Below are 20,498 nucleotides of genomic sequence, written 5' to 3'. Positions count from 1 at the left end.
TTACATTGTTTGTTAATTAAATTACAACGAAAAGTAGACCTTTACATTTCCCAAGATGTAGTTAAAGGAATAATTAGTTAATCACTCTATATTTGAGTTTTTTGATGTTTTTAATTTATTTATTTTTGCTTTAGTCTAGAGAAAATAGACAATTCTAATGAAATTTCGAAACCTATACTCAGAAAAAAAATTGTTCGACCACCTGTTCCAACTGAATCTCGACTCTCCAAAATAAGTTTAAAATCATCATTACCACCGAATTCTGAAAACACTCAAAGAAAAAGTGTAGAGGTAAATCATATAAAACTTTAACATTTCCCTAAATTTTTATTTATAATATTTTTTGTATTTATAACTATTAGATTTTAAATATAAACAAAGAAGATTTATCTTCTACGATGGAGACATCACAAACTCAATCGAGACTTAGTGGAACAGGTATCCCAAAACCTGTAGCTACTGTTAAAGGTATGACAAAACCAACACATAGTGTTGCTCCAATGCAACAAATGGATTCTGAAAATAAAAAGGCTGAAAATATAGGAAAGTGTAATGAAAAACTGTCTGAAATTTGTATTGATAACAAGAAACTAGAAAATGTAATAAATGTGTTTAACGTATATTTTTATGTATCATGAAATTTTTAAATAATAATAATTAAATTTCAGAATAATTTTATTCCTATTGATATAAAACATGATAAACAAAGGTCATTTACTGAAGATGAAGATCCAGCTTTACGTATTAAGCCAATGGAACCTTTGCTGAGGGGATACAAAAGATCCATAATTGTACCACCGCATCGCACTATACCATCTGATTTTGGTAAAACAAAAAATTAACTTTGAACTCTATTATATTTTAACTATAGAAAATAATATTTTATAAAATATTATTTAACATTAATATTTTCAATAGACTTTCCTTTTAGAATCTTATATCAAAGAAATAATATTTAAAAGTAACAATTTTTTTTTGTTAATATTCAAAGAATTTTATTTTAATTACTTACAAATTATTTAGAAAATAAGTAAATCTTGCTTTAAATAAATATTGTAAAAATATTTATATATTACTTATATTCATATATATTTATTTTACCAAAATTAAAAAAAAAAATTATTGTAGACCAAGTAATAGCTATATTTGTTGGATTCCTTCCCAAAAGTCAATGTCTTGATATGAACATCATAAATTTTACAGGTTCATATAAAATCAATCAAACAAGAAAAATATCATTAGTTAAATAATTATTCTAGTACCTGATCGAAGTTTTCGTTATTGTATATATAAACAAAATGGCTGCCTTTGATTAACTATTTGCGAATTTTCAAGAAAAAAATAACATTAGTTTATAATTGTAAAAAATATAATACTTAGTAAAAATAGTCTTTTGAAAAGGCATTTGTTTTTTATGCCTTCAGTAAGTTTTACACATTTTATTCAAATCTGTTGAGTAGTTTTTGAATCTTAGTGTTCACCTATCACTGAGAGAGGGTCTAACAAATAAAGTTATCACTTTGTCTACAATAATTTTTTATTTTAATTTTTATCAAATAATTTATTTAGTACTCTACTATCCCTAACTTCTTTATAGGATAATTATAAATGTATAAGTAAATATAGATAAAATGAATCAAATTAAGAATGAAATGATAATATGTTAAAAATATGGACTTGGAATTACTGAGTTGTAAACGAACATATTAATTAAATTAAGGAGCATTTAAAAAATATCAAAATAGTATTATTGATTTATTAGTTGGTAATCTTAAAATTAAAGAAAAATTGTATTATTTTAGGTGAAAAATGTGAATATATATTTTTTAAAAGTTTTACGTATTTTATTGGCACTTAGGATTTTATTTTTCTTATACTTTTTAATGACCTTTAATAGTTGTAAATATTTGTAATAATAATATATACATTATAATTATGAATAAATATTTATTTGTATGGTTTAATTATTAGTACTTTATTATTTATACTAATGATAGGGTTGACTCAGAATTCAGGAAATTGCACCTTTCAAGAAAAACGTATCTCTGCTGATTCAGACTATGGCCATCAATCTTCAGGTAATAATAAATGATTAAATTATTAAAATTTTAAAATCATTTTTTTTCAATAGGTTATGTTTCTGATGGTGATGTTCTACAATATGATATACAATCAAAACAATATCTAACTACAGATCCTGGATATATGTCTGAAGGACCAATTTACAATGATTCTAAGTAAATTAAACTATTTTTTAAAAGTCTGCTTAATAGTATTTATTAATTGTATTAAATTATTTATTTAATATGGGGTTTACAGTTATAGTATGGTTTAGGGTAGCATTTAATTATGGAAGCTAATGAAAAAGTACTTTTGGGAATATGTATATTAGTGCATTAATTTCTGATTAAATATTTGTGTTAACCCTTTTAAATTCAACAGCTCTAATATGGAATATTGTCAAATAGGTCAACTTGACACAGCTAAATATCTATTGTCGTTTGAACCATATGAATCTATAGCAAAATCTAGTAAAATATTTACTAGTAATGTTATGAAGTACAAAATATTTGTTGACAAAAATTAAGTGATTAAACCTGTATAGTATTTAACAGCCTCAAGTTTATTCACCCAATTTGGTCCATTTGACGGTATTTTTGTGATGCCTATATGTTAATTGTTTTATGCTTACAATAAAACATTTCTATAAAAAAAGTTTTATTTTAGATTTTCATGATTATTTAATTTAGTATCATACCATGAGTTATACTTTCATTGCAATATTTTTGAAAACATGTAGATACATATATATAACTGATTTGTAGCAAGTCATCAATCTAGACTTAATATAGATTAGATATATATGGCAATTTAACAATTTCGTGCCTATTCTCATGTTGTTGCATTTGCATTTTTTTTTGGTGTTTAACTAAAAAAAATTTGGTTACGATTTATTGTTATGTAAGCTATAAATCTGTTTCAATTTATACAAATTTATGTATGAAATCTTTTAGTACATTTTTTACTATTTTTAGGATTTTTCATGTTATACTAAAAATTTTAACATTAAAAAAATAAAAATATATGAAGCTTTTTAGTAATGTTATCAAGTATAGTAGAAATTAATATTAAGAAAAAACTAAATGGTCTTAATAGTTATCTAATTCTTTCCAATATCTTAATACTGAAAATACTTAAAATTCTAATATTATATTTTTGTTGGCATTGTAAAACTTATATATAATGACAATATCTTAAGTTTCCTACATTCTTTTACATACATTTAAACTTTTTTTAAAATTTTGTATAATATTTTTTCAAATTAGTAATTTAACTATTATAACAGAGAGGACAGGAAAATCTGTACAGCTTAGTTCTTTAGAATTGAACCTCGGCACCTTTGTACAAAAGAACAATGCGTTCCTAAAATAATTTAATGATCTATACTTATTTAGTATAGATAAGTATTTTTTTATTGTTCAATTGTATTCATTTTTTAGAGAAATGCAATAAATTTTCAAGATTTACTAGTGCAAGTCCTAGTAAATTAACATATTCTTAAATAAATGATTTTGTACTAACATTTTTTTCATTTTGTTCACTAATTCTACTTTTATTTGTTGCATTATAAAAGTGTTCTTAATTTCTGCAATGAAATTGAATTATAGATTACATTTGGTTTTGTCTTTAAATGAATTTATTCATCTATTTAAATGAACCATTTATAATACACAAAGAAAATACAAATTTAATTTTTGAAAAAATAACATTTTTAATCCCTGTATATATTTACACAATAACCAATCATTTGCGAAATGTCGACTTTTTTTTGAAGGTACTCTGAAAAATAAAATGTATTTGGTAAATAAAATGTCTTACATATTTATTTTATAATGTATAAATATTTACAAATATTGATATATAGGGGGGTCTAAACCTTACACCCTTAAATATAGCTCTGCGACCTATATAAAAATTCTGATTTAGCTCGCAAAACTTGCATTGAAGCCTATTAAAAAAAGCTATTATCCAGACTTTTATAAACTTTAATCAAGCCCTAAATCGATTCATTTTGAAAATATTGACTAGGTTTACATTTAAATTTTTATTCGGGCTTTCGAGAATTTTTAGCTTCGATGCGAAGCTGAGAAGGTATTGGTTTTACTAAGATGTGTTTTTTTTTTTTTGTGTGTCTGTTACCACTTTTTCTCAGCTCTCACCGAACCGATTTCTTTCAATGATACGTCAAAAGATCACAAATCGTATCTTGTCGAAGACATTACCCTCAAAAATTGAAAAAAATTCCCTCGTTCCCCGTAAATGGGAGAAACCTCCAAAAAAATTACGAATTTAAAAATCGCTAATTTTTTCAATTTTTTCAATTTTTTTTACTTAAGGGGGGATTTAAAATGACAACTTTTTCACAAAAAATTAACTTTTTCAACTTAACTTTTGAAAATGTTACGGAAGGTCTGACACTTTTATATATATCTTAAATTAAAGCTAATGTAATGTACTTTAATATGCAAAAAAAAATTTATTTTTTACATTTTTAACTTTATAATTATACAACTTATTGAAAAGTGTATGGATCAACATAATTTTTTTATGAGAAATAATATTTTTTAATAATCCCTTTTTCATTCGACATACTTTATCTGAATCACGATATTAATAACGAACTAGCAGATCATGTTGCTTTTGGTATAATCCACCAATTTTTTAAAATTAAACACTATCTAAAGATTTGCATCGAAGCGTTTTTTTTATAGTGATTTCAATCACTGTCAGATATCATAATACTTGGTCCAACTGTTACGTCGCTATTTAGGGGTTGAGCCTAAATGCCCGTCGACAGTATTCTAAGGGACCAACGGGGGATAGCTGGCTAGGCTATATCTACCTTAGGTACTGAAGTTTCCTATTTAATTTATATTCCCTTAGAGGAACTACCAAGGGTCGCACTACAATATATATATATAACACTTTAGGTTAACAACGATATAAATAAATATTTATTAAGCAATTTAAATATTAAATGGATAATACAACCTGCTGGACACCTAGAGATGTTATAATCCAACAGGGAGCTGACGGCGACACACACACACACTATAATATACGGGGTAGCGAAGTTAAGTTAATTATCAGGCAAAAGTAGTGATCGCGAAGATGGTAAAATGTCAACTGTCGATAGGGATATCTATTATGGCACATTGGCCGTGAATTGCAAAAAGTGTTTATGTGTGCAGTCCGCCCTCCTGTTAGTATTGCTGTATGTCACTGTGTTAATTATATACATATATATATATATATTAAACGGTACAACGATGTTATGGGAGACAGAGATATGGGCACATGCAAATGTGATCGTATCACAACTATGCCACGTCATCACTGTGCCGCGATCCCCCTGTGCTGGGTTTTTTTTTTAAATTATTTTGAAGTATACAGAGTGTTTAGTAAGTAAGGAAAAAGATCTGTTGTTACAAACAATGAGAACAATAGAAACCTGTTTCCTCACTTATTGAATACTCTATATATCTTCAGTCTATTTGACTTAATCACCTGGTTACAAAAATTATCCTTTTAAATTTTTATTGTGTAACCCATAAAATGTTTTTCATTTTTTTGGTCTCTATTCCCCCATAAGAACTTATTCTAGTTTCAAGAAAAAAAATTCGTTCGTTATTTAGGTTGGTATTTTCTTATTAAATTAATAAATGAAATTAATTAAATATTTGTCCTAATCATGCTATTATATTATTATTCTGTACAATGTTTTTTAACCTCGGTACATATTTTATTTTCATTATTTATCATAATATTTAACTAGTAGTTCAACTAAAAAAATATTTTTAATCCAAAATAATTTGATACTTTCAAAAGCGTAAAAATGGAATCGTTAACTCTTGTTCAAGCAAAAAGATTTCATTTGATTAATATAATTGTGTGGGTTTGTTTTTTAGTTATAACAAATTTAAAGGGGTGTAATAAAACACCGTTAATTCGTTGTGCATATGAGTCATCTTATGAAAACAAACCATGCATTACAAAATTAGGGTAGGTATATATAATATGAATCAGCCATATGTCCCTTAGTGTAGCAATATAAATTATTTTTATCGTTTACGTATTGACAGTTAGAATTTTTGTTCAAGTTTCTTTTTATACAAACTATATAAACAATTGTTGTCTTATTACAGATAGGATTTGACAATTATTTAAAATATTATACGATTAATTCATCTTATTAAACCGGTTTTTTATGAGTTTATAAAATATGTTTGATCAATTTTTTATTATTCTGACAAAAATAATAGTAAAATTAACATAAAATAAAATGTTTATTTAATTATATTCATAATAAATTTGTTGTTTTTAACGAAATTTTAATTCTGTGCATATATTATTATTATTAATTAGAAAATCATGCGCAAATTTGGTTGGTTTAGACCCGTCAATTATAGTGTTTAGTTAGTTAGGAAGCAGATTAATTGTTACAAACAATGATAACAGTAGATACCCGTTTTTTACTAAACACCCTATATGTTTCAAAATTTCAGAAAAACTATATGTACCTATTATAATAGAAAAATAATTTTTGGGGGCGAGGGTGCCGGAACTATTTTATATAGGAGTGGTACAGATGTTGAATGAATAATTTAACCCATTATTTTTACAAAGCTAAAAAGTTGGTAATGTTATTTATTTTTTATTTTTTTATTAATTTTTAGTTATCATAAAATAAGTTCCGGTAACTTATAAACTTACCCTTAATAATATATATTAATATAATGTACCATATTATTTTATATATATTATACAAAGTACACCCAGAGAAAAACCTCGATCTATATAATAAATTAATTGTTCAATTTGATAAATATATCATTACTATTGAATCAATGATATATTTATCAATATGATATTTTTTTTTCTTGTCTTGAACAATAATTATTTATAAGAATAGTTATTTTGTTCGTATTAATAAAACATTATCATAAACCCTTGATAAAATTTCTCTTTCAATTTTGATTGAGGTTTTTCTTTGGGTGTAGTNTAATTTCATAAATTTCTTGATTTATAAGTTTTATTAATTATTTTTTTGATTCACCTTTTTACCTTATAATTAAAGGTATATTCATACCTTTATTTTAAATCAAATGACTAATGAACTTTTTTTTAACTTAACCCAGGTCTTTAAATTCTAAAATTTTTCTTAATTATTATTTTGCCGGAATCAATTCTGTCGGTAAAATGATAGTTTTGCTCTTCTGTATTTTGACTACGGGAACAATTTCCTCTATGCTCTTAAGTTTCGACATTGTTAGGAAGGAGAAAATATTTATTAAAATTGCGCCTATGTGAAAAATGTTAACCGTAAAAATGAATAATTTGTATTTTTTAATTATAAAGTTTAAATTGATGACACAAGAGAACTAATCCCCTATTCTTCATTACGATTAACTATCGTGTCTTTTTTTGCGTTTATTGAAAATATAATTTTATGTATATTTTATTGTTTAAAATTGTCTATACTATAGTAACATAATCGCCTTCATTATTAAACCACACATTTCGACATTTTCAGAAAATTATTTTTTTTTTAAATCTATGTTATATTATATCTATAACATATATTAAATTGTTTTGGAGTGAAAGACTTCCATTTTTTATCTAAATAATGTAGTATTTTCATTATTAGTTTTGTAAAAGTGGTTTATTCTTATCGTCCTTGCGAATAACTTTGAAAATCTTAGATAGATTTGTTATGAAGACAGCTGAATTAAGGCCGTATATAGAAAAAGCAATAGCTCTCCCCCCCCCAAATAATAAATAAAAAAATTTTATTTTAATATTATTAGTTAAGATTTTATTATACTTTATGCTCTCCATTTTTATTTTAAGCTTTTAAGTTCGATAAAATATTTAAAAGAAAAATTGACTGTTTTTTTATTCATCAATACTTATATAAAGAACATGTCTAAAAAAATTGAGGGCACCAATTTCATATAACTACTATATGCCAAGATCACAGTGCCTATAATGCTTTATGAATAATACGATCCTGAATAGAGAAGATAATATACTATATAATACTGTAAATTTTATGAAGAAAAACACAATGATAATATTTCTTATTATAATCTTTTACATATAGTTGATAAAAGTTATTGAAAAAAATGATTATTTATCATTCGTTTTTTAAATTTATATAAAAATATAGTAGTTTTGTTAAAACACAATTTTTTCAAAAATCATTAGGACATTTTAGTAAGTAAATTAACCAAAATGGTTAAAGCAATTTTTATTTTTATCACATCATTGGGATGAATGCCCCTTTTAACTTCATCGATTATACTCCCCTCACTAGACCTTGAATACTCGACCCTTTACAATGATCTCAGACGTCTTGTTGGATACTCCGACCACAGCGCCACAATAAAATTTACCCTTCGCTTTTATCTTCTAATACAATTCGGTGTTCATTATAAAATTTGACTACTGCTTTTAATTATAAAAAATGTGTTATGAAACATGCAAATATTTTAATATAATTAAATTACCTTTTAAAGAATTTTTAATTACTCTACTAATTTTAAAGTACTACAATAGATGGCGCACGTGTATAATATGTTATTGTTAGGGGGTGCGGACATCCATAAGAGTAATGTGCTTAACACACCCCTTTAAGTAGTTAGCTGTAGTTGTAAAACGTTACAGAGTAGTGATCGCGACTGTAGCTATTTGGTTATTTCCAGCTTATCTCTAGTAAAATAAAAGTAATAATAAATTCTTTCTTTGTAAATTTTAGTAATTTTTGTTTCAAAATATATTGTTATTAATGTAACTTTATTTTTATTTATTAATAAGTCATAAAAATTAGTTTTTTGTATTACAGATCTAGTAGATATCAAAATTCTATTTTTAACAATAAATCAAATAACGTTCAACCAAATAGTACAATTAATTTGAAACAGAGGTAAGATTGCACATAAAAATTTTAATTACAAAATATTTTTCTAACAATATAACAATAATGTTAGAAAAATATAAATATAAAAATATAAATGTAGGTAACTATCTACATTTATACATTTCTTAAAGATTATTATATTTATTTTATTTTTATTTATATCAAACAAAATCAGTTTTAAAAGTATTTCTTATTAGGTATGTAAGAATGATAATATTATATTTTTTTAAATTTAATCCTTTTTATTTTCAAAACATATTGTTTATTATAAAATAGAAAAAATATAAATATTTAATAAATTAAATATAAAAATATAAACATATTTATATGTTCTTTAAATATCTTATATAATAATCTTTATATTTTTTTAAATTACTATTATTATTATAACTATTATTACTATATTGTGATAATAATAATGGAGAAGTTAAGATTAATCACGGATTTTATTAGTCAAATGAGACAATGAATAATAATATTTTTTAGTTACCAATATATTACCGATGAACATTATTCCAGTTATGCATTTTTTTTTCTATTTATCAATCAAGTGTTCAAATATTTGTTGTGCTATGTTTAAACATGTTTTCAGATTGTTACTTTAATTTAATATATTTTTAGGGTTGGTTCACTTGACAGACTTAATACAAAAACAAAAGATCCAAGTATCATTAGTTACCAACAAAAAATCAAAGTATGTATTAGGGAATATTTAAAAACTAATTATTCTTTATTATATAATACTTATAATTAATTTATTATAATAAGCTGAATCAATTCAATGTGGGGCCTGGCGGGGGCTCTTCAAGTCTTGGCCCTGATGTCAGTCCTCCTACAAGTCCTCCAGAGCCTACACCCGTTGCACCAGTATATAAAGTGGTTTCACGAAGTCATATCAAAAAATCTGATAGTGGGCAACAAACGGAACAAAATAATTCGAGTATAAGGTGTGGAAAAGCTACTATTGATAACTATCACAATAATATTGTTTACAATTTTAATTATAGTTATGTAAAATGATTTTTTTAAATAGACAATCATCACAATGGAAAAAATACATAGAGGCTGGTAAAAATGCAGAACAAATGAGATCAAATGAATTAGTAAGGGTTCGAGATAAACAGAGTCCAAGGAGAACAGAAAAAAAACGGTCAATAGGTAAAAACATTTATTCTAATAAATATTTTAATAATTCACTTAATCAATTTGTTTATAATTATAAACAAATCAATTTTAGATGGATCACATGAAGATATTCAAAGTTTAGAATACTTGGAAAGAAAATCCCGTAGTGATAGGGCTAAAGGACGAAATGTTCCTCAAAGTTTTGGGTATACTAAAAGGTCTACCTCTAGTTCAAATGGTAAAAATGATCCAAGAACTGCTCAAGTTTCAGCTGTACCCAGAACAAAAGTAAATATAATTAGTTTTGAATTTTTAATTTCTGATACTTATTAACCGAAAAATTGTGTTCTTATTAGGTTAAAGTCTCTGGAGGAACTCAAACTGATATGAAGTCTTATTCTGTAAGTGGTCCTAATGCAACACAGTTATCCCAAAGTGTTAGAGAACGACTAATAGCCAATCAGTTAGATCAAGAAGCAAAAACGAATAGTCCTTATGGTACTTGGATGAGACAAAGTCCAGTTCCAACACACTATACTGCTTCTCTTCCTTCTAGGACTGGAGCTATAGGTAAATAATTTAAGTAAAAATATTTCTAAAAATAATTTTATTTTATATATATTTAGGAGGTATGATTGAAGCTGAGAGTATAGAATCACTTCCTGCACAATTACATCATCGAGCAAGTTTGACACATTCTAGAATAATGGCTTCAGCTTCGCCCAATATTAGCACATCACCCACTCAATCAAATAGAATATCACGAAGCAATAGTATAAGGTTAGTTTTAAAATTTGTTATTAAATATTGTTACTTAAATGTTCATTACATTTGAGAAATATTTAGAAAACAAGTTTTTGTTTTTTGGGGAAATTTAATGCTGTAAATTTATTTGCAGCTACCTTAGAGATCGGACGTTTCCAAGGTAGGCACATTGCCAAACAAATTATTGTTTAACATCACGTTTTTTTGCTTTTAAGTTTTAATTACCAAATTATCACTCATTTTTTTTAGCTTTTTTGTCACATATCAACTATGTATTAATAGATTTATAAAATATACTTGTACAATTTCAGGTCAACTAAGTCTGAAAAATTGTATCCATCGATGCTTCAACGCACTGATGACCCAGATTCTTATTATAGTATTCCTTATTCATCTTCTAATCGATCAGAAAATCGTACATTTCCTCATGCTTCACAGCCTACAAGTCCAACTCCAGCTGGTCGTTATAATTATCAATCCCCCCAGCCAAATCACCGATCAATTTTGTCATCACCTTATGCTGCCTCAATAATGAATAAAATCAATGCTAAAGATGATGATGGTAAGAAAAAATGGTATTTTAATGTTTATTATTTGTGATTTAATAAATTATATTCAAATTATTTTAAAGCTCATGGTTCAGCCTTAAGCCTGATATCGACTGGGTCATCATCCTTGTATAGTGGAATGGGAGCTGATGAAAAACAAGCACAAGAAGTTAGGCGATTAAAAAGAGATTTAAGTGATGCACAAGATAAAGTACATACTTTAACAAGTCAATTATCAACTAATGTAAGTTTTAACAGTCTACTTTCAATGGTTCTAGAAATTCTTACAAAATTAGGTGTTATCATTTTATAGAAGTGGAAATCAATGAATATATTTTTAATCATTTATATATAATAAATATCTTAATAGTGTCAAGAAAAGTGGAATATTTAATTTTTTAAATTGCGTAGTTTTACATTAGTCATATATTTTCTTCTTTAAGGGTATAAGAAAAAAATATATAATATGGGTAATATTTTTATATTTATACTTAGAAGGTAAATTGTAAGATTTAAGATGTTTAGAAATCAGTAGTATATTTATTATAAAGTTAGTAGTTGTTTTTTAGTATTTTATAAGATATTACTATTAACATAATATTAAAATTATTTATAGTATTGAATAATTGAAAATTATCCTGCATTTTAATTTTTTATTTTAATATGTCAAACAATATTTTTTTCTTAATGACTAATGGCACATATACTTTATAATATATTAATGTTCCATAAGTAAGGAAACGGGTTTTTATTGTTTTTGTTGTATGGTAACAATTGACCCATTTAAAAATGAATTAAAACAAAATTTTCAATTAAAAAAATATTAAGTATGATATAAAACAATTATATTTTGTTTTATAATTTTCAAAAAAAAAACTTTTGATTACAGTACATTTTTTTTATTATTAAATTTCAGTGATAACACTTGATATTTAATAAGATTTTAAGGTATTTTTAAACTCATCAAAATTTTTAACATAAACATAATTTTCTGTATCATCATCCAAACATATTTTTTTTATTGGAGGACTATTAATATCATTGTCATTTGTTAAGTCTTCAGAATTTCCAATAATTTCAACACTGAGTATTCTACTATTTTTTAAAAAACCATCTTTTAAGATTTGAACATCTTCAAATTTTAAAATTTTTAGTGCTTTTATTTCCAATTCCAATCTATCAAATTTAAAACGATTCTCTAAAATTTCATTTCTATTTCTATTAAATTCTTGTACTAAACAATCATCTGGAGCTGTTTTTAATGCAATCAAAGCTTCTCTTACTTTATCAACTTCCTCTGCATCACTGAAGTCTTTCCAAAAGTTTTTTAAAAATTCATCCATTTTTTCAAACACATACTTAGTTTCAAATTTTTTTTTTTGGTGGGCCACTTTAAAATAAAATCCATAGTGTTGAAAAGAGGATGTTACATTAAATTGAACATCATAACCTAGACATTGTTTTGTTCGTAACTCATCAAATGCAGATTCTTCCACCATAGACTGAAGTACATAATATTTGACAGAGTCCTGCAAGTTATTTTTATCAAATTGATAATATTTATAAGCTATGGAATTATTATCATTGGGATTGTAGTTAGACAATTTTATTCGGTTTTCTCCACTGTTTAGTTTTTTTACTAACATTACAGGAAAATCTTTCTTGTCTAATGGTTTGTAATTTAAAGTATCAACAACTCTTTGAGAAATATTTATAGCTTCATTTTTATGGATATTTCCTTGAATTAGAGCTTGACAGTATAAAACTGTCATATTTTTATAAAACTCTATCAATGTATTGTAGTTTAATTTTTCTAAACTTTTTAATTTTTCATCCAGGTTCCAATCGGGTTCTTGTATCAAACTGTTTTTTAAATCAGATGGTACATAGTCTAGATCATACTGATTATTTTTTAGTTTATTTATAGCTTTAGGTTTTACCATTTTGAATATTTTTTCAGTCATCAATTTTTCATAATCTTTTATGTATTTAATTACAATATTAATAAGTAAATGTAATTTTTCATTAAAACCAGTAAATGTCAATTCAAATCCATTATAAAATATTCTTATTCCATAAGAAAGTTGAGCCATTGCTGCTGGATATGTCTCTTCATTTAATAAAAATACAATTGAATCCAAAAATAAATCAAAACATATGTAGTTTTCTAAAGATTTTGAAGGTAATGTTGATATAAAATTCAACATAACATATCCTTTTGGTAATTTAAAATGCGTATCTTGTTTATACCATAATTCTATATACTCATTTTCAAGTATTTTTTGTGGATATCTGTTATAATCTGCTAATTCAGGTAAAATTGTAAAATTTGTTGTTAAAAATAGATTTTCTTTTTGAATACTGTAGTACTGGTGAGGCTTAATAGTTGACCATTTTACTTCACACTCACTGGTAATTGATTCTGTTATATATTGTGTTCCAAAAATAGGATCTTTGGTAAATAGATCTGAATCATTGAATTCTTTAGCTAGCACAAATATTGCTACCCGATCTGCAGTTAATAAATTGATAAATTTTTGTATAATTTCTGGGGAGTATTTTAGGAATAAAAATGGACCACTTATGTAATCTTCTTCTTCATAAACAAGCATATTTTCTGATAATTCAGTAACATGATCAATAGCAGATTTACTTTCAGCAAAGTTAAAATCATTTTCAGCCAAAATTTGTAGCTGTTTAAAGATTGCTTCTGAAATACCTTCTCTTCTAATTAAATTTAAGTAACCAAATGTTAATTCAATTACTTCACCTAATTTAGTCAGGCCCAATGTGGTTAGTTCAATAGTTATTGAAAACAAACTATAAATACTGTTACTGGAGAAATCATCTTCTATTCCAGCCTCTAGTTCCATTGCATAATTTAATTGTCTTAAGTAGCTAATTAAAGTACCTTTTCCTTCATGGCCTATAATCCAAGCCAAATACTCCAAAGGTTTATTTTTGTATAATTTAATTACTGGTGGTAAATACCAAGAAAATATTATTTTTTTTGTAGAACTTATTGAAATAATTTTTGTTAATTTATGAAAACTCTCCTGGACAAATGGTTCTGGGCTTACCTTAAAATTTGGAGGTACTTTATTATCTGTTGGTATACTACTAAACATCTTTTCAACCCATTCTAGCATTTCATGAGTTGATTGCTTACTTTGAATTGCTAATGTCATCCTACTAGCTGAATAATACTTTTTCCAAAAATCAACTACCATTTGGCCCAAATTTTCATCATTCAAACTTTCTAAATTGCCCCAAAAAAATTGACATGCAGGGTTTGACTTATCAGCACACATAGATATTAATCTAATTATAAAATATTAAAATAAAGTGTTTGATATTTTATTTGATAACTATTTGATTATACAAACCTTTGAATACGACTATCATCATCATTTAATGCCATTTGAAATTCTGAATCAACAACTTGCTTTTCTTTATCTATTGATTCTTTGGCCAATTTTGGGGCCTGGAACATACTGGCAAATATATCTGCAGCTTCTTGAAAATATTCTAGAGGTACTTCAAAATGAAAATTTGTATACTCACATCCTGTTTCGGCATTTGAATAACCTGCTTTACGGTAAAGAAACCGATCAAAATGATTATCTGCTGGAAAACGTTCACTACCCATTGATACCATATGTTCTAGTAAATGAGCTAATCCTTGTGCTTCTATTGGGTCACAAAAACTTCCAATATTAACACATAATGACATAGCACAAGAATCTGTTAATTGTGATTCATTTTCATCTTCAGTACTAGAGCAAGAACTATCTGATGAAGAACCATCACTATCTTCAACAGTAATACATGAAGTCTGTAGTTTAGGTTTGTTGTTTAAAATGTCTTCATTTTCTCCGACACTAATAAGTAAACATCGCAAACCATTCTTTAGAGTATAAGATAGATAATCTTTTTTATTACCCAAACCTTTGCGTATAAATTTTTGTAGATTGGACATAATGACTAGAAGATACTATATAAACTAAAAAAAAGTTTCATGTTTAAAAAAAGTAAATGACTAACAATAAATTTTCTATCTAAAGACGTTAGTCTTATCGCTTAGTAAATTTAAAGTAAACTTATTAACATAGAATATTACTCTATGAATGCCGCATATTAATTTTTGATAAGAATATCATTCATAGTAAAAATACAGTATTACCAACTCAATACTATAAAATATTTTTATTATGCTTCATTAAAAAGGGAGCATTAGGTTACAATAAATACTTTTTGAAAATTTAGGTGGTTTAAGTTAGTTAGATAATTTTTTTAATGCTTATTACCATTTCAAAAATATTCCATATACATTAATACATACGAATCAATACACATTGATTTACTTTAGTTCATAAGCGTAAATATTAAATAAAAATTTCCCACTTTAAAAAGATTTTTATATTACCATAAATCTAATTTTCCAAAATTCTTGGTCGTACTAAGTTGTCAAAACTCTCCCTATCTGTACCTATGTTTAAGTTTGAAATTTATTTCATAATTTATTATTTATATATTATTTTATATTTATCTTAATTGATGATATGAACAAATTTTGTTGGAATATTCATAGCCAAATAATTTGAAAATAGTAGATGAAAATCTGATGTAACAGTTATTTAAAAAAAATTAGAAATTAATTTTACCTAAGCGTCGTAAAAATAAATCTGTATGGTATTCTATTTTATTGTAAGAAATTCTTACTAAAATTTTTAAATAAAATTAATCTAATTAATGAAATTTCAATAATTGTATCTTTTGTTTAATTTTTTAATGATTTATAATGCTTAAAGACTTAGTATATTACCAGAATTTTTTATAATCTCATTTAAACACGCTCTATATATAAAAAGGGGAAGTTTTTTTCACGAGGGTGTATTCTTTTGCAGTGGTTGCCAGGTGTGGTTTCTATTTTATTGTTGATCATTACATTACATCGATTCGTACTTTGGTGCTATACAAAGAGGCGAGAACATACTTTAAGTATAACACGTTATTTTTATTTTTGTGTTGTAGAGTTTTTTTTAATTCTCTGAAGTTTAGGCTAAGTTTATCAATTTTATTAAAGTAAACTGTAAAGTTTATTTTAATGAAATCTGCGACTAAAATTATATTCCTTAATAATTGTTTTTTCGTGGTGTTAAATGTTAATGTAAAAACTAATTACCTTTTTAAATAGTCTGCAATTATCTATTATACTATACATGCTATAATTATATGATTAATAATAGTTAAGAATAATTAGCTCAACACTTCATCAAGTTATTTATTAAATGAACTATCGAAAGTAATTATTTTCAATTGGTTATTATTACTTTTTTTTTTTTTTTTTTTTTTTAAAACTCAAATCCTTCCTTTAAAAATGTATAAAACACTTTACAAAATGTTAAGTTTATTAAATTTTTTTTAAACTTAAATTAAATTGCCGTTTACAATTGATATATTATACCGTATGATTATGTATTATTTTCTATTACATTGTTAAGGTATTCTTGTCGCATGTTGAACGTCATTGAGGATTTTGTTGAATGGGATGTATTTAATTATTAAAAATTGAACAAAAAAGATTATTGTAGTCAACGCATATTTATAAATAAAAAAAACACTCATTGACAACATAGTGTTCATTTTTTTTAAATAAGCTGAAAGTATTGTGTTCAACAACCTCTGATCGATCATCGGCACTTGTTGACATTTAATGCAATATTATATGCACGTGAAGTATGGTGCAAATTGTGTTTATACACATGAAAAATACAAAACTTTAAAAAAACTGCATTGCTATTTGCAGATGACTGTTGTACACACATTTTTTAAGATTTGAATTTTCAATTCAGTTTGTATTATATTAATCGTATACTTATCACTTTTATTTAGTATATAGGTAAAATAGGTGTCATAAAAAGTTTGGTATGTTCAACATTTGGCGCAATTTCTATGACGTTTTTATTTGTATTTGATTTTTTTAATGAATATATTATTCCAAATGCTTCGTAATCATTTCGAATGTGTTATAGCACAAACAAAACGCTTCTACATTATACTTCTACAAGTATACATAGTGTTCTGTAGTTAATTATTTTTATAATAATGTGCCTTGAGATATAAGTAGGGGCGATTTCATAGGAGGGGACACGTTTAAACGTTCAACTATTAGTGGTGGTCGGAATTTCTAGAATAAATTGTTAACTTTTACTTATCAAGGTACTTAAGTTGGCAAATTCATGGCAATCAGTCGACAAAATTCACTTCACATCCCCTTTAAAATAAAACTCCCATAGATATAATTTTAAAAATTAAATTACCCGCACTTTAGTTTTCATATTTCGTCTATTTATTAACTACTAATATCGTTTGGTGTAATCAAATTTAACTTAGAGATTTTACGTAATTCGACCCTCAGGCGTGTTGTTGATACATAAAACTAATAATAATTTGATCGCTAATATTAATCAAGTAGGCGTCTATATCAAGTAACAAATAACTAAAGCAAGATCGAACAAAAAAAACCTGCTGTGAGCTTTAGCTGTTCCATGTGATCTGAAGTTAGTTATATTTTTTTTAGAAAATCGATTTGTTTAAATATTATTATTCATTAATTTTTCCTCAACGAAACTATTAAATATCTCATTGCCCGTAAGCTGATTTTTTGAGTGTTGTTTTTTCATCGGACTAGTAAAATATATCTCGAGAGAAATATCGGACATAATTAGACTAGTTTTGTCTGTTGTTGACGGACAGACCGTAAATTCTACTAAAACTGTGTTTATTTACCAGAATGCTGCCAGGTGTTCCGTGGGCCTCTTTACTTTAGTCCACCATTAACGAAAGCATTATAATTACTAAAATATTTTCTCGAGTTAGAATCAAATATTTGGAGTCCGTGACCAACCCTGCGCCCTCCTATTTCCGAACATCACAGCTCGTGTAATGTTCTCCTCGTCGACGAAAACTCAAACAACTGCGATTCGTAATTTTTTAAATTACATATTTACCCCATAACGTTCTCTCACTACTGTTATTAGTCTCATATTATGCCTCGGGATGAACAAACTCGTTTTTATTGAGGAAGTTGTCGCCCGCTATTGAAACAATAGTGAGTATGATTTAAACGATGAATTAATTGAGGAAGAAGAGAATTATGTTTATTGATAACTGATGTATAAATAACTAGTGATTGAGGTCTAAACTTTTAAATATAATTGGTAATTTCAATAAATAATACTTAGATGCCCGTAGAATTTTGTAACCATTAATTATTTTCCGTATAATAGCAATAAATATTAAATATTTACCGCTATAAATTTACACAAATTTTGTCGAATGATTAAAAGTAATGAGGTCGGGATAAGAATAATTTCGCTTTTGTTAAACAATTTTCGTGAGGTTTACATTTCTATTTTAAAATAGTTGAATTATTAAGAGTGACGATTTGTTATCATTTGTATAGAACAAGGAAATACATTTTTATTGGTAAACTGCTATTTTGTTTGAAAAAAGCGTCACTTATTGTTGAGCTCGCGTTGTAATGTTTTTATAGTAACTAAAAAAAATTGTTGATATTATTTATAGCTTATTTTGTCTGCGAGAACCGATCGTTTTATCAAGATATAGATAGATTTTATCAAGAAGTTGGATTATTAAAAATAATTTACCAGTAAAATTAACTTAATCTTATCTTAACCGTATTATAAATATGATGGATTGGACGCATGTATTTTTAAGTAGTCCATACATGTGTTTATAATTAATGACTCTTAGGAAATTACACGTTTTTTTGTTGACGTTTAAGGCAATGCGCATTAAACAAAGATTACCTAAAATGTACTCGCTAAACAGCTAAATGTAACGCGCCGAATATTAATGCGAAGGTATGATTTTTGATACTTTTAAAAAACTTTGTTGCAGCTTGAATACTGAAGATTTATTTAATCGCGTGATATTTGACATTAATCTGCACCATAAATGTGGTCAATTTATTTTTTGTAGTGAACTATTTATCAGTTAGTTGGACGTTGTCGAACTAGTGGAGCATACGGGTGCTGTCCAAGTGACATGGTGTGATGGATCTTAGTTTCCATCGGATGTTCTGACTGAACTCCCAACAATAATATTAAACCATGTTCCCCACATTTTCCTGTCTATTACTTTTTACCAAGATCATATTACTCTGTTTGCGTACCGCTGGACCAAAACGATCAAGATACTCGGTTGTTGTTATACTTCCCGTGCAGTACAGTCCGCATTACAATAGTAATACTCCCTGTAATTATCATCATTGTTTGGCCTGAAGTCAATGTGTAAACGGTCGATGGCCACGTCGTTTGTTTGTTATTTTTATTGCTTCGGTATGAATGAACGGACATAGACCGACTGTGTGTTTATTCATTTATTGTTGTGGTTATTACGAGTTGTGTTATTAACAGGCCGACACTGACGTCATGTGCTAACAATGGACGAAACCGCGCACTAGATACTATTTCTTTAAGTTGAAATCGTTAGCGAAAAATGTATTTATAACAATAATAAAATGATAAGAGATTCATATATGAACACTAATAAAAACATTTGGCTGTCGCAGGACGTCGTTGGCAAATGCAGCGCACAGGCATCGTTTCGTGTCGCGGGGTCTACGCACTGCGGCGATTGTCGGTTCCCGGACTGCGTGTTAAACTGTCGGCGGGCAACCGACAAACGGATCAGTTTGCTCCTGTCGGCCGAGCGATGTAGTCGTGTCAGTTGCGCTGTCTCGTTTCCCATTCGTTTTCGTAGATGTAATATTTTTGTTCGCCGAACAGAATTAATTATTTGTGAATTATGTATCGAAACAACTTTGGTGGCACGCGGGTTGCAGCTAGCCCATCGTCGGTCGCTGTGCACGACGGTTTCGCCACTGTTCGCCGACCGCATCATTACGTAGCACACAAACGCCGAAGACCTATCGTCTTGGCTACCGCTGCTGGTCACTTATCCCTGGAACCGGTCAGCGAACACGGTGATGAACATTCGCACGTTACCTCTATCGCTTGTCCATCAAGGCCGTTGTCGCAAGTGGACTCGCC

At 26.8% G+C, this 20,498-nt stretch overlaps 2 protein-coding genes across 3 annotated transcripts in view; one reads left to right on the top strand and one right to left on the bottom strand.

Annotated features, from left to right (window-relative positions):
• Positions 1-20,498, top strand: part of LOC126901908 (protein sickie) — a 61,135-nt gene that overhangs the window by 30,830 nt on the left and 9,807 nt on the right. For both annotated transcript variants that reach the window (XM_050678834.1, XM_050678832.1), the window contains exons 11-25: positions 135-291; positions 363-599; positions 669-825; positions 1,998-2,078; positions 2,132-2,237; positions 8,906-8,986; positions 9,602-9,674; positions 9,749-9,927; positions 10,014-10,138; positions 10,218-10,393; positions 10,462-10,675; positions 10,732-10,885; positions 11,004-11,030; positions 11,182-11,432; positions 11,502-11,662. In XM_050678834.1, the coding sequence (XP_050534791.1) occupies positions 135-291; positions 363-599; positions 669-825; positions 1,998-2,078; positions 2,132-2,237; positions 8,906-8,986; positions 9,602-9,674; positions 9,749-9,927; positions 10,014-10,138; positions 10,218-10,393; positions 10,462-10,675; positions 10,732-10,885; positions 11,004-11,030; positions 11,182-11,432; positions 11,502-11,662 (2,179 nt within the window). The remainder of the gene's footprint in view (positions 1-134; positions 292-362; positions 600-668; positions 826-1,997; positions 2,079-2,131; positions 2,238-8,905; positions 8,987-9,601; positions 9,675-9,748; positions 9,928-10,013; positions 10,139-10,217; positions 10,394-10,461; positions 10,676-10,731; positions 10,886-11,003; positions 11,031-11,181; positions 11,433-11,501; positions 11,663-20,498) is intronic.
• On the bottom strand, positions 12,094-15,536 carry LOC126901909 (nardilysin-like). Its single transcript, XM_050678835.1, has 2 exons — positions 14,805-15,536; positions 12,094-14,739 (listed from the first exon to the last, which is right to left on the bottom strand). Exons 1-2 carry the CDS (start codon positions 15,395-15,397, stop codon positions 12,351-12,353), a joined length of 2,982 nt encoding a protein of 993 aa, XP_050534792.1. The 5' UTR covers positions 15,398-15,536; the 3' UTR covers positions 12,094-12,350.

The sequence above is a fragment of the Daktulosphaira vitifoliae genome, unplaced genomic scaffold (assembly GCF_025091365.1).
Source record: "Daktulosphaira vitifoliae isolate Bord-2020 unplaced genomic scaffold, ASM2509136v1 Scaffold_3, whole genome shotgun sequence".
NCBI lineage: Eukaryota > Metazoa > Arthropoda > Insecta > Hemiptera > Phylloxeridae > Daktulosphaira > Daktulosphaira vitifoliae.
This window is presented reverse-complemented; position numbering and strand designations above follow the sequence as displayed.